Below are 14,325 nucleotides of genomic sequence, written 5' to 3' on the forward strand. Positions count from 1 at the left end.
TCCCATTCTGTGCCAAGCTGAGCTTACTTCCTCTGTGATACTTCTCTCTCTGCCTTGCACTTATCTGCCCCTGTATTGATTTTATACCAGGCTAAGTGCTCCCTTAACATGAGTCCAACCATATGTTTTTGAAATCCAGCACAGTGTTCTAGCACACATAAACACTCAGTGAATACCCGTGAAATAGACTAATGGATGAATTCAGGACTGAGGGAACCATCAAGCCAACCATGGAACCATGATAAAGCTAGAAAATAGGAATAGGAAAATGTATGAAAGAGAAGTTTCACCAGGTTTAAAGAAAAAGAAATACATGATTAAAAAAAAGCACATCATACCTGACTGGCTTTTGGTCCTGGTTTAATGACTGTGTTTGAATTGGACATGCCAAAGTTGTAGGAGTCTACCTTGCAATCTTCCATTTTCTGTTATAAAGTGAAAACATTTAGAATATTCTTTGGGGAAAAACAAGAAGGAAGAAGTCTTTCAGCCCTGTTCACACATTTCTCTTCCAAGATAATTATCTTTAAATACAGTCACTGTTAAATCTCGGCTGTATTGATTTATAGAAAGGACCTTATTCTAGAAGATCAAAAACCAAGAAATGCTGTGAATTTGTTCTAAGTAGTAATTGATGGGAAAAGGGCTAGTTCCAGGTCTACAGCTCTTGTTAAGTGGTTATGTCTAGTAATCACCAGAAGGATTATGTGAGAACCGTTTTCCAATATTGGGGAGCACAATAGTTTTTGGATGAGTTAGAATTGTGACCTAAGATAAACATGAAGCTATTTCTTTATGCCATATCCATGCTACTAGCTTAATTTAGTTAGCTAGAGAGTTAGCAAGTTAGCTGCTGGCAAATTAGCACATTTGAAAAAGGTCTGCATTATTTGGATGTTTCAAGAACAGAAGTCAATACTGTAGAGAAACTGTTGTTAATCAAGATTAAACTATGGAATAGTTAATCAAGATGAAACTATATAATCTAATATAAACTGTAGAAACAGAAAATGGGAGATAGAATTGGCCTGTACTCTATCACATGTTTGACTATGGGGTCTTCCATTCATTTTTGAGATCTCAGGGGATTTTTTCTAAAAATGTTACAACCTAGAGCTAAAATTCTTGAGTCTATAATGACACTACCCTTCCCACTAGTGGTTAGTGGAAAGTTCTTAACTAAATAAATTATATTTAACTCAAGACTGCTCCTGACTCAGCTTTAAGTGAATGATCTTCCATTATGATGCTTTGCTTGGGGTAGATACAACTCCCTGGCAGTTCTTACCAAGCTAATAGTATTTATATTTTAAACAAATCCCAAACTTACACATCATTTGAATGGGTAGGTTGCCCCACCTCTAATGAGAAGGGATGTTATTAGGAGCCTGATCACAGTCACAGGTAATAACAACGCCTCTGTGTCTCTTCCTTGTGTGAGTTCTGATGAAGGTATCGAGGATACAGCTCTTGTAATAAGTTCTCCCCCATGCTGATCCAGGAAACTGCTTACTATTTTGTCTTTGTGCCAAAATCCTTCCACAGCAAATACTTTCATTTTAACTGAGTGATTTCAGAAATTTCCTTCTACCTGATTTCCCCTTTCATTAATCAGATCTTTAGAAAGCTATCATTCATCTTCCTACTGAACATTCTTTCATTGGCCTCTTCATGAGGAATACACTCTGCCCCTGAAATAATTTGTTTCCATTTTTTTATGGCCACGTTTACATGTTGTCTCATATTCTGCATATTACTGAGAGTGATTTTAAAACTTTGGTTTACAAAGTTTTAAATGCAGGGGGAAATGCAGAATGTAATCTGTTAACTAATGGGTGAATCCTTTCTACTAGTTCTGCACTTTAAACCCTTTCTCGTTCACTGTCCCAATGTTCACCTGAGCCCTTGAATAAAGCATTATTATCCCAAATGTGCAGATGAGGTGACAGAGTCACTCAGCCACAGAGGCGTGCAAGGCAGGGTCTCCCCATTTGTCATGGAAGCCTGTACCTGCAGGACAAGTTTATACCATTTAACTATCACTCACTCAGCTCAGAAAATGGAACAAGTTGAAACGAGGTCCTTTCATTATCCTGTGCTGTCTGATACAGTAACTCCCAGCTGCTGTGACTATTTAAATTAACCAGCCCAAACTATATCAATGATGCAGTTCTATAGTTACACCACTGCGTTTCAAGGGCTGGAATGACTATGATTATCATTAGATTATCATTTCTCCAAGGGCATTTGCAGAAGCTTTGAATGAGGTTATGGCATGACATTTTGGGGGTCAAATGGGCTTGGTAAATGTCGAATATTATATTCTATCTTGAATATCTACAATGCTTCACAAAACAGTAAAGAAATTCTATAGTCAAAATGTCAATTTAAGGGGAAGGGATGTACAACATTTGCCTGGCAAGCATGAGGTCCTGAGTTCAATTCCTAATATATATATATTTCAAATGCTATACATAACATATATTATATAGCATATTTTATATATACATATATCTATTTAGCTTTGTTTAAATAGCCCCCAAATTATTGGGTAGCAGAACCCTATTTGTTGTTGTACTCCTTCACAGAGTTCTTTGGAGCACAAGTGGGAACTTTCCAGTAAGATCAGACTAGAATTCATGCAGAGAAGATTCATTCTTTATGATGAGTCTTCTCTGGATTTTAACCAAATTGAAAAAGCTTCAGGAATCCCTGTCAGGATTCTTCAGGTTCTCTTCATTCAAATGAACAAGCTATCACCTTACCCAGGCAGTGCCTTCAAACATCTTGAGGTCCAGAGGGTCCCCCTGGATGGTCCCATCGAGCAGGATCAAAGAGTGGCAGCTGGTCATGGCTGCACACAGGGGGCCCCACGGTACAGCCTTGCCCAAACCAAATCTGTGGACTTCCTGGAAACTGGTAGAGAAGATAAGTAATAAGTTAAACTCTTCAACAAAAGGACTTGCACACTCTACCCCTTAAGTCTTAGTAGAGTAAAACCCCAGCTTCCACACTCTTCTGAACAAACTCTTTAGTGGCTCCCCATGCTCTCAGTGATGACATTCAGCCTCCAGACCTGTAATCAGGTTCCATCTGCTCCAGTTCGCCCTCACCTGCAGTTGCTACCTCCCACTGATGTCTTTTCTTTTTGGATTTTAGAGTCAGATTCAATTTATTGCTATTTCTATTCCTGACTAGGCTATGTTACCTGCCCTGAATGCCCTGTTCTCTGTTTCCTCACTATTTCTGCCTACACAGTGATCTTTAGACACCTCTTCCTTGAGCTGGTATTTCCCCCTTGGCAGAGATTACCACTGGTCAAACACATAACTTCAGAACACGTGGATATAATTGTAAGTGCTTTTGCTCAGTGACCCTGGCAAACTCTGTAGCCCTGGCTCTAAAACACCACGTGCCCTAAGCATGTAATATCTAGGTTTGTGGAGTAATATGATGACTGAAAGAAACCCGCCTGATGGTTCTAGGTAAGTAAAACCATGTGTGGGCTCTCAGTGTTTCTCACTACTCAACCTTTTGGAGTTTGCTTCCAATCGCAGACACATTGCCTACACAGCTTGTTTTCCTCTTTGCCAGTACGGAAGGTTGATTTACCTCCCTCTTCTCCAACCCTACAGCAGAATAGTGACTGTGGCTAGCTCTTTCTACCCCCCAAAAAGCATCAGGGTACTAGGCATATGGGAGAAACACGGAGAGGTGGAAACCACAAACACCCCTTCCCCTGTGCTGCTCTGGCCTGTAGAGGACCGTCTATTTGTACAAATGCCTCGTCAGGACATCTGCACCATCAAGAGCAGGACACATGAGTAGAGCTCCTTGTCTCCAGCCCACCATGACTTCCTCCTGCTGTACTTTATGCCTGCCCTGCCTCTGACCTTGTCACTATCTCCATGACTCCTCCTCTGATTGACAGCTGCCTCTACGACCGTTGGAAACCAAAATGCAGTGCTCAGCAGAGACCTTCACCATGCAGACTGGAAAGGTAAGTCTTAGCCCTGCAGGGAAGGAGCCAGTGCTCAGCGCTCTCTTTGACGTAGGTCTTCCCTCCCACTCCAGGGCAGCTATGGGGTTGGTGTCTGTGATTATATTCTCCTGCTCCTAATTGCAGCCATCATCCCACACCTAAAATTTTCTAGCTACCCCTCCTTCAAAACTATCTTAAGTATCATCTTTTGTAGGGAGTTTTCATTGAGTCACTACTTTCCAAAATGAATTTCTGCCTTTCTCACTTTGTTATTACAAAAATCAAGACTATATGTCACATGAAGTAAAATTTATTGCTTCTGTATTCTGACTGCCTTAACAATAATTTCTATGGCCTATGCTGTGCATGGAAGGCAAGTAAGTCGGCACATTTTGATCCTTAGACGATGAACTCCATGGGTGAGGAGATGGGCTCGTCTCTCCTGGGTTCACCCCACCCGACTGCCTGCACTAGCCACCCAGGAAGTCTTGGCAGTCTTTAACTAAGCACGGTCTTGATTTCACTCTCTGCTCCTCTGTTTTATTCATTTGGCTCCTTAATTATCCATCTCATTCAATTCCATTTTTTTATGTGGAGTCTGAGGACTTGCTTCTTCTACCTGATGCAGAATGTAGGGCTCATTTAATCAAATAAATTAGAATGTATGTGTGTGTGTGTGTGTGTATTAGTGCGACCCTCATCCTTCAATGCTGGAAGGAAAGATCTGAGTATTGCTAAGGCAACCACATTGTCATACATCACATCTTCACTTAAGGGACGTACCAGCCGTCAGCGGTAGGGACCGTCCCCCAGAGGTCAAGCCCATCTTCTGTCAAAGTGCCTGTCTGAATAAAAGAATTGATGTTAGCATATGATTTAAAGCTTTTAATAATGTTGTTATTGAGCCACAATCCAAACTTCTAAGAAATTAGCATAGATCCAGCTGTCAAAATGTATTTGTAAGCATCGAATGTTAAATCCGGGATATGCCATTCCCCAAAGACTATGTAGAAAACCAGGAAATTCTTGTTATTAACTGGTGACAAAATGCAAGCACGTTTCGTTACTTCTGTTTACTGTTGTCTACTGATGCTGTTAGAGGAGAAGCTAAGTGGAAATGGAACAAGGACCAACTCAAGTGAGACCCTTCAGTGGGTGCTGGCTGTGTATCCAAAGCAGAGTTCAGGATTTTTTTTTTCTCTTTCCAAGATTGTTTAGTTCAGTTTGCCATCTGGTTCACCATAATTTTCTAAATATATGGGTGACATAGTGATCATCCAGATTGATAATGAAATGTTAATAAAGGGCTCTCAGGTCATAGAGACAACTAAGTGTTAATAATAAATATTAATTAATGCCTATGAATAGGTTTTATTGTTGGATTCACAGGAAAGTGGTCAGGGGATACAACGTGCAGTACTACGGAGAATATTTGTCAGATAATGTAACAGAGAACATGAAATGAAACTGACTGCTACCAGGCACTCTTAATTTCCTCATTGCTCCTAGATCACTCATTAATCGTCAGCATGCTGTGTTTTGTAGCAGCCTGCACACCACAGACCAAGTCACCTGCTCACCATGTACTAAGTTGTTGGGGCAGGGCTTGCCCAAGCACCGCAGAATACCCTGTTCCAGCACCCACCCTGGAGCCTCTGATGCAGGCTTGTAAAGTCATCTCTGCATAAGACCCTGAATTTTCCAGTTTACTGTGAAGTCGTGTCTGCAGCACATCACATCCGGGTAGTGGTTTGCAGTGTAACGCCTACAATGTCTTTCCTTCTTACAACTGAGCAGATAGGATAGAGACAGGCTGGGAGTCAGGGGCTGGGGGCCGGCAAGGCAGAACTGGATCTAGCCTTTCTGCAGTCTTCCTCCACAAGCCACGTTACATGAATTCAGGTGAAAATACATTGCCCACTCTGGCTTTCACATTCAAGAAACAATTCATCATGGATTCATTTGGGCTTCATAAAGAAAAGAGCTGGTGCGCTCCTATGGGTTGCTCCTTGAACAATAACAGCTTTTAAAAAGCAATAAATAAATGTTGCTTCATTCCGTTCCCTCCCGCACTGTGTGAGGACCTCAAGTAGTGCTTTCCCTTACAAATAGCCTGAGGTGAGAGTCAGCGACTTCTTTGAAACCAAAAGGTTTTCCTGTTCACTGGATTATGTTTCTAAACATCAGTATTTAAAACAGAAAACCGAGACGATGCTGGAGCCAAACACAAATAAGAACGTGTTATTTCTCTATGTGACAATGACTCTCTGACAAGGAAATTAACTGCTAAATGGAAAGAAAACCAAATCATACTCCTAGCTGCAGTTCTAAAAGAAATAAGATAGAAAGGAAAAACCTCTTAGCGTAAAACAAGCCCAGGCTTGGGCCAAATTAAACAAGAGAAAATTCAACTTAGAGAACTTCTAGCAGGTATTTAGAAAACGTCTAAATATAAACTGGAAACATACATGGGGACAGATATACTCAGAAATCCAGTGATAGACACCTTCTGAATTGAAATACTCTGAATGGAAATTCCATTAATTCTGGAGGTTCTTATTACAACATCACATTGATAGAGTTTTTTAATGTGAAAACTGGAAAATAAAATCTTGGAGATAGAGTTCAACCATTCTAACTCAAAAATATATCACAGAAACTTAGTGTCTAATTCAAGACTTGATGTCCCATTTGGCCATTTCCAAATCTAGAGTTCTTTGCCCTCTAACATGCTACCTTTCCATGACAAGTTCATCCATGCAAGGCTCAGACAGCCCCACAGCAAGGACCAGAGGAGGCAGAGGCAAACGTTCTATATAGGAAGTCAGATGAGCAGCTCTGGGGAAAATAAGTGTTTGAACAGATACATAGGTAGTGAGCATATTTTATACATGCTCCTGACATAAATGTTCCTGTTACATAAATAACAGGAATTTCTGTCAGAATACATGCAAGAAGTTGTTATCTGCCCTTGAATCTAAAGTGAAACTGTAGCTAATTAACCACACCAGTTCCTGACCAATAGCCATTCAGGACCTTCTTTGTCCAATAAACATGAAAAGAAAGAGGGCTGAAGTAATCTAAGAAATGTGCCACTTCCCCAACCAGGACAGTTTCCTCGCGGTGCTTCCCTGTTCTGTCCTCTACTCATCTATTGTCCCCTCTTAAGATCATGAATCATCTCTTCAGCTGTCCATAGGTAGCTTCCGCCCTCGGTGCTATCTCTGCTCCAGAGATGGAATACATGGAATAAGTAAAACATCTATGATAATGTTACACAGCTTAAGAAATAATAAACGTACCCGTTCTCTCCCCAGCCACTTCAGCCTCCAGACGGCCCTTCTGACCACACCCCACTGTCCACTGCCCACATACGCATTCCTCTCAGCCTGGGCTCTGATCTGCTTGCCTTGGAGTCTGGTCCATTCTGGCTGACAAAACTACAGCTCAGAAGTAACCTCCCAACTATAACAGGTAACCATGCCAGGTGCTTGCACCCCAGGGTATGATGGTTTCCTGTAGTCTTGTTTCTCTGCATCCTCAGATGGACTCTGAATTCCTAAAGAGCTCATCAATGGGACTCTCTACCAGACTGTGCCCACCATTGGCCCCCTGTCAGCATAGGTTAACTACAAAGCAGCCAAAGCCTGGATCAGTGATTCCAGAGCAAAGGAACTGAAGGCAGGGAGGCCATCCCAAGCCCAGTGTAGCAGAGCAGGTAGACTGGCCTCTCCAGGCCAGGGCAGGATCTGAAGCTAAAGTTCTCCTGGTCCCCACAGGGGACCAGAACCTGAGAAGGTCACAGATTCTCCCAGGCTGGCAGCTAGGCCCCTTCTGCCAGCTTTCCAGGAATCTAAGACAGAAGTGATCCTCCCTATACTGTGGTCCTGGGAGTGGGAAAGAGTGACAGGAGCATAGAAACAGCAAAGGTCAGTGCCATTGCACACTCCCTCCCTTCCATTACAGAAAGCAGAGGAAGAAGAGAAAGTTGTTCACTTCAGTGCTGGCCAAAGTATTGGATGAGATAGAAATGTTTCTCACATTTTTCCCAAAAAAAGACAGTTCACCATGAAAGCTCATCATGAAAGAGTAAGAGACTATTTGAAAACACAAAGCAGACACAAAAAGCACTAAAATCTCACAGAGAAATCCTGATGGGATGCTCAACTGCTACCTATAGAGTCAGCTTTTAGAATGGGATCTCACAAAGTTCACAATGTCCTCCTCTAGCCTCAGTTTTCTCATCTGTATAGTGGGTGCCCTAGCCTAGCCATTCCCAGGGCCCTTCCTCCTTTCGTCCTCAACATCACCCGCTGTCAGTCTGGAAAGTTTGGCACCCTACTTTGTCAAAGCACACAAGGTTTATCTGGCCACACATGTTGATTCTCTGGGGGGAGATACAGAAGATCTTCTTCTTCTTTAGCCTCTTCTGGGCATACACAGTGCCGATGGTCAGGGCTGCTGGCAGCACAGGAGGAACAGTGACAGTGAGGAGGAGCAGGGCCATGGTGGTCGTATCTCTTGAAGAGACCTAGGGAGAGGAGGGATGCACATACGGGTTAGCCTCGCAAAGCAGGGTGCACCTTCCTGCCAACACCATAAGATTCCTCAGATGCTGGCTCAGAATCCTGCTAGGGAGTCTGTACTCCTGGTGGGCTGAGCATTCTGCTGGCTGTCCCACAAATGAACATCCATGCCCCCTGAAGAACAAAGGAGATTTTGACGGCTAATTCCAACTGCCCCGGCCCTGTACTGACTCAGTTTCTTTCTTCTTAACACTCCTCCCTTCAAGGACCACTCCTGCTCTGCTCAGCATACTTCCACACACGCCTCGTGCTCTGAGGCCACCAGCAGGGCTCTGGTTATACTGTCTCTCTCTGCAGTACCAGAAAAGTCCTCAGAGGTCATAAATGACAGTCTCTCCCTCCCAGCTGTCATTCCTGAAAAGAGGCATCTAAATAAAACCTGACTCTCTATAGCTTAAAGGAATCTTTGACTATAGATTCCCTGGAGGGAATCAACTGTGTAAAAGTAAACATTACATTTCATTTCAGAACTCAAGCAGCAAACATAAGAAAGGGCTGGGGATTATCTAGAACACTTCAAGTGCTTCAGGAAAGTTTAGATCGCAGGTGGCATTCAAGGTCCCTGCAGTCTCATCTACTCCCACCTTGCTGGGGTCCTCTCTCAATTACTGCCTGGATTCAAGACTTTGTGCTTTGCTCACTCAAATTAGAATGCCTTTCCTACCACCTGACCTGACTGACTAAATCTTCCCCATCTTTTTGTCAAGTCTGAGAAATACATAATCATGAAAAGCTATCCAGAGTTAGGCAGTGCATATGACAGCCCCTCAATCCAAAGCAACTGACTGAAACCATCAGAGGACTTTGCAGCTTCTTATGACTACACTACACAATGTGATTGGATTGTCCCTAACCACATGTGGCTATTTAACTTAAATTAACTAAAATGAAACAAATGAAAATTATTTCATCAGTCATAGTAGCCATATTTTAAATCCTCTATAAATTCATATGGCTAAGTGCTACCATCCAGGGATTATAGATAAGCAATAAGCCTACCATCTAAGAAAGCTCTTTGGCTAATACTGATTCATGGAATGATAAGATCAGAATTAATTAGTGGTCAAGCTCTTGAGAAGCTATATCCCCAGGACTTACTTCATGATACATGTATATTCCTAGGGCATAGAAAAACCCCAAAACTCCAAGGAAGGCCAGGAACACCATGAACTTGAAGGCTTCACTGTATAGTTTGAAGTTCAGTGGCCGGGGGTAGAGGATGGATCTCACCAAGTCCCCTTTTGCTGTGTTGTAACCTACATGAAAATAAGTAGAGACCAGGTCAGACCCTTTAGCAATTTTCTTCCAAATCAGAAGTACTATAGTTGGGGGGTCTTTGGAACATGGAATAAAAACATGCTGGCCTGAAAGTGTGTTTGCCTTCCTTGTTATAAATTATGGGGATGGGGTCAATGCCATTCACTTAGGCCCGCTGGATTTCTCTTGGTCTGGGGGACTGTGTGTCTTGGGCATACAGCTTCCCATCCTCCAGTGAGTTGAGAAAGGCTGGACTAAGGAGCTGTAGAACAGTGAACAGAGAATATGAGACTGTCCATCAGACAGTGGCGGGAGGGCACGTTTTATACTTAAGAGTGCTGACTCATTTTACTCAATAACCCAGATATTAGTGAGTATTTGTGTGTTATGCACTGAAGACCAGGGAAATAATTTGTGAGATGTACCTTTTCCTTAGAGAACTTTATAATCTGTCTTAGAAGAAGGATGAATTTACAACTAACTAAAACATAGAGTGGTCCCTGGTCTGGTCCCCCAGACCAGAGAATATGAGCGAAGGCTTCAAAGGAGGAAAGTGTTGGAAACAGGTCTGTGCTAAAAATAATGAAAAATTAAGAATAAAGGAACTTATTTATTTTTAGAATGAAGTTCAAGTTTTAAGCATGGTATTCGAGATTCTTTTTAATTTGATCTTACTTCTGGCTTGCTGGAGTGATCTTATCATCATTCACTAGTCTCAGACTACTCTGGAATTGGTACTTTTGTATGTTAAAAATCCAAACTAGTTCATCTTTCTAGTTCTGATATGATTGGCTAAACTCACCCCCATGCTATCAGTCTTGACTCAAAAAGCCACTTCATCAAGTAAGCATTCCTATAACTCTACCCCTAAACTCTATACCAAAAAACCTCATCTCATTCTTTGGAGACCCTGTAACACTTGCTCATATGATATCTACTTCCACTCTATGTTTTAGTTAGTTGTAAATTCATCCTTCTTCTAAGACAGATTATAAAGTTCTCTAAGGAAAAGGTACATCTCACAAATTATTTCCCTGGTCTTCAGTGCATAACACACAAATACTCACTAATATCTGGGTTATTGAGTAAAATGAGTCAGCACTCTTAAGTATAAAACGTGCCCTCCCGCCACTGTCTGATGGACACCAAGCTTCTCAGACATACTTTTGCTGCCTTCAGAGAACAGGAAGAGAGTTTCCACTTACTTGCCATCTAGGCATTTTAAAGTTCTCATGATCTCCAGCCATCAGTTTGCAGTTAACAAACAACATTAGTGATGCTTAAAAAGCCACTAATTTTAATGTAAATGAGTCATAAATTTAATTTAAAATGTTCATCAAAAGCAGTGTAATTGTCCAGACTGAAGGCAGCACACTCTTTGTACCTAGCTGGTTTATAAACTTGGGTATCTCGCTACTTGATATTTTTGCATTAGCTAAGACAGAAATTTGATAGCTGAGTTAGAGGGGAGGGGAAATCTGCTGCTAGAAATGTCTAAACTAAGTCCATACTCATCTGGGAAGATTTGAGAAACATAACCTCTGTACGTAAAGAAAAGAAAAAATAAAAAGAAAATCAGTTAAACATTACATAGTAGACAGCCATTAAATTATAAACAATTAATTTATGAAGAAAGACCTTTTTTACAGATTGAAAAAAAGATTTTCTTAAAGATATCTCTATGTCCAAGAGAGTTAATTTTTTTATTTTTCTTTTACCAGTGCCACAAACTTGCCAGTGGTAACTTACTTGTCTAGTTCAAGATAACTCTGTAGTTCTCTTTCCTAGGACTTGTTAAATGCCAAAAGACACTTTTGAACTGTATATTTGATCAGATTGTTAGCTGTTTCTGTTTTATTTCTTTTAGGAACCATTGAATAAAAATCTCTGTAACTTTAAAAAAAAAGACAGTGTAATTATAGACCAAACCAAAGCAGAGCATGGTGTGCTTTACATCGATGACTACGTGGCATGGCTGAAACGTAAGTCAGCGGGACAGTGGACGTGAGTGGAGACCAGGTCCCAGCTGGGACCTTGGTGTGCCATGCTATGGGAAAGCTGGGCATGAATATGGCCAGCTGTGGAAAGGTCTACCAGCATGGTGTGTATGGACTACTGCAAATGATGTTTTGGAGATATGACCCAGGAGACAGTTTAGAGAAAGACTGGGAAAAAAGTTGAAAGGAACTGTCAAAAGAGTATTGTTGTACTAGACACACGGGGATAAAAACATGCACAACTCAGCAACTACGGAAATGAAGGGGAGCAGGTACTGGTACAGCACGGGGATTTGGTGCCCCTGGACACGAGTGAAAGTGAGGAGTTAGAGAGGTAGAGACCAGTTAATGATGAGGCTGTTAATGCACAGAGGATGAGTTCATGTCCAGACTTTGAAGTGTCTGAAGAGAATCCAGATAGAGTTTAATGCACAGCCTGCAAGCAACTCAGAGCGATTGTAGTTGACAATGATTCTGGCAATGTTGAGAGAAAAGAGAAGAAGCCTCTGGACCCAAGCCAAACCAGTATCGCTGTGTTGGCGTGAAGGAAATCTACATCATCTGTGCATAGCTTTTGCCCTATGCAATGGTTTTTATGAATCATTCAGTTAAAATGTGTTTGGAATAATAAAGATTTGATTAGAAAAAATGAATGTTAGTACTAGAATATGCAAGCTCCAAAATTCTAAAAAAGCAAAAAAATCCTTTCCTTAATCCAACCCTCCTCCACTTTCAGACATAAATTAAATTTACAAAAGTGGAATCCACTCACCTGTCTGCAAAACGACAGCTCTCACAGGCCCCTGGCCGGAAGGTTTGACCTGGATAACTTCTGTTCCGCAGAAAAGTACATGTTTCCGATAATCCTCCAGGCTGTGGGACTTCCAGGGCATGGTGTTCTCCGCGTGTGGCAGTGGTGTCTTCGTCACAGGTATGCTTTCTCCTAAAGAAGATGGTAGCTCGTTGATTTTATGTAAACTCAGCTACTCCAAACTGTTGCCCACCAGTTTTATGAAAGTATACGATTACAGCTGAAAGACTTTACTGCCCACACACTGAGTCAGATGACTATTCTTAGGGATCCAAGCAAGGCAAGCACTGATAGACTTAATTCTACTTCAAATTTGTTCAAAGAACAGCTCTTTCCTACACCTGACCTGCATGGTTTAAATCATGTCGTGATTTAAAAAGTGGCCGATGTTAGTTGTCAGCTGTACTCCCAAAAGTTCCTCAGCCCAGCACTATTGCAAGCAATGAGGGAGCTTACATGACGCAGGGTAGTTTTTACTATTTGCCTTCCATTCCTTCATTGATCCAGTCATCTATTCATGTACTCTTTCATTAAACAAGTATGCTAGAACATCGTAATCATCCTTCACCACTTTCAAGTAAACTCTATCAAAGCCCCCTTTTATTATTCCATTCTTCTTCTCAAAAGTCCTTTGGCATTCCCATTACCTGAGGGATAACAAAGCCTGAGCTCCCTTGCTACACTGCAAAGCTCACCCCATTTCAAACACTGTGGCTGTAATTTCCCTGCACAAGTACCAGCTAAACTAAACCTGTGCATTTCCTTTTATTGACTCCCATTCTTTCATGGTATCATGCCTCCTCCGTTTCCTGCTAACGGTAGGACAGAGTATTCAAAGAATAAATGAGTTTGGAATGAAAAAGATAAAATCCAGAGACAAAATAAAAATGTTAATAATGCTTCCGGGCTCCCAGATTTAAAAAGCACTAAAATGAATTTAAAATTCCTCAGGTCTTTTTGCTAAATGTTCAATTAGCACAGTAACATGAATCTTTCCAATTTGGAAATAGTATCACATTGATTATAGTTAAACAAATTCAGGTCTTATCTCTAGGTAACTGAGGGCAGAGACTTGACATACATATTTATACTCTACATTTTCCCTAGTGGTATATAATAGGTTCAAAATATGTATCTTTGTTAAATGCATAGTTGAATTAGATAAAAAGCATTCCAATAGGTTTTTCTATTACTGTTTTTTTCAAAACTAGTTTCCTATTATGGTACTGTTTTGTATTATAAGGTGTAAGAAGCTATAAAATTTTTATTAGTGGTCTTTGAATGTTCTTCAGGCAATTTCTTTGTCCATATGCCACTTTCTTTAGAACAATTATAATATTCATCAGTTGTGTGGATGGATTTCCCAATGGCATTCTGAATCGCTTTGTACAAGAAATAGAACCTTTTGATGAATCTCCAAATCACTGTGCCACATTGTTTTTGAAATTAGACTTTGTAATAGGTAAATACTTATAGATAACTGCAAGAGTGTTTCTGCCTTCACCTCAAGAATACTAATACACAATATCTGCTTTAGCTAATATAGTATTAGCAAAGTTTTACACATACCACACACACACACACACACACACACACACACACACACACACACCATCAATGGAATTGGAGACACACAGGTACTAAGCAATCAAATATGAAAGCCACCTAGGGAATATCATTCCAGAGATGACA

At 41.1% G+C, this 14,325-nt stretch overlaps 1 protein-coding gene across 2 annotated transcripts in view; it reads right to left on the bottom strand.

The window, feature by feature from the left end:
- Window positions 1-14,325, bottom strand: part of Atp13a5 (ATPase 13A5) — a 117,713-nt gene that overhangs the window by 62,616 nt on the left and 40,772 nt on the right. For both annotated transcript variants that reach the window (XM_013160389.3, XM_003476950.5), the window contains exons 10-15: window positions 12,595-12,765; window positions 9,667-9,824; window positions 8,325-8,513; window positions 4,766-4,827; window positions 2,766-2,916; window positions 339-425 (exon numbers count right to left, since the gene is read on the bottom strand). In XM_013160389.3, coding sequence (XP_013015843.1) covers window positions 339-425; window positions 2,766-2,916; window positions 4,766-4,827; window positions 8,325-8,513; window positions 9,667-9,824; window positions 12,595-12,765 — 818 coding nt within the window. The remainder of the gene's footprint in view (window positions 1-338; window positions 426-2,765; window positions 2,917-4,765; window positions 4,828-8,324; window positions 8,514-9,666; window positions 9,825-12,594; window positions 12,766-14,325) is intronic.

Source organism: Cavia porcellus, unplaced genomic scaffold (assembly GCF_034190915.1).
Source record: "Cavia porcellus strain 051 isolate PalLab524CR breed Dunkin Hartley unplaced genomic scaffold, mCavPor4.1 scaffold_14, whole genome shotgun sequence".
Taxonomy (NCBI): domain Eukaryota; kingdom Metazoa; phylum Chordata; class Mammalia; order Rodentia; family Caviidae; genus Cavia; species Cavia porcellus.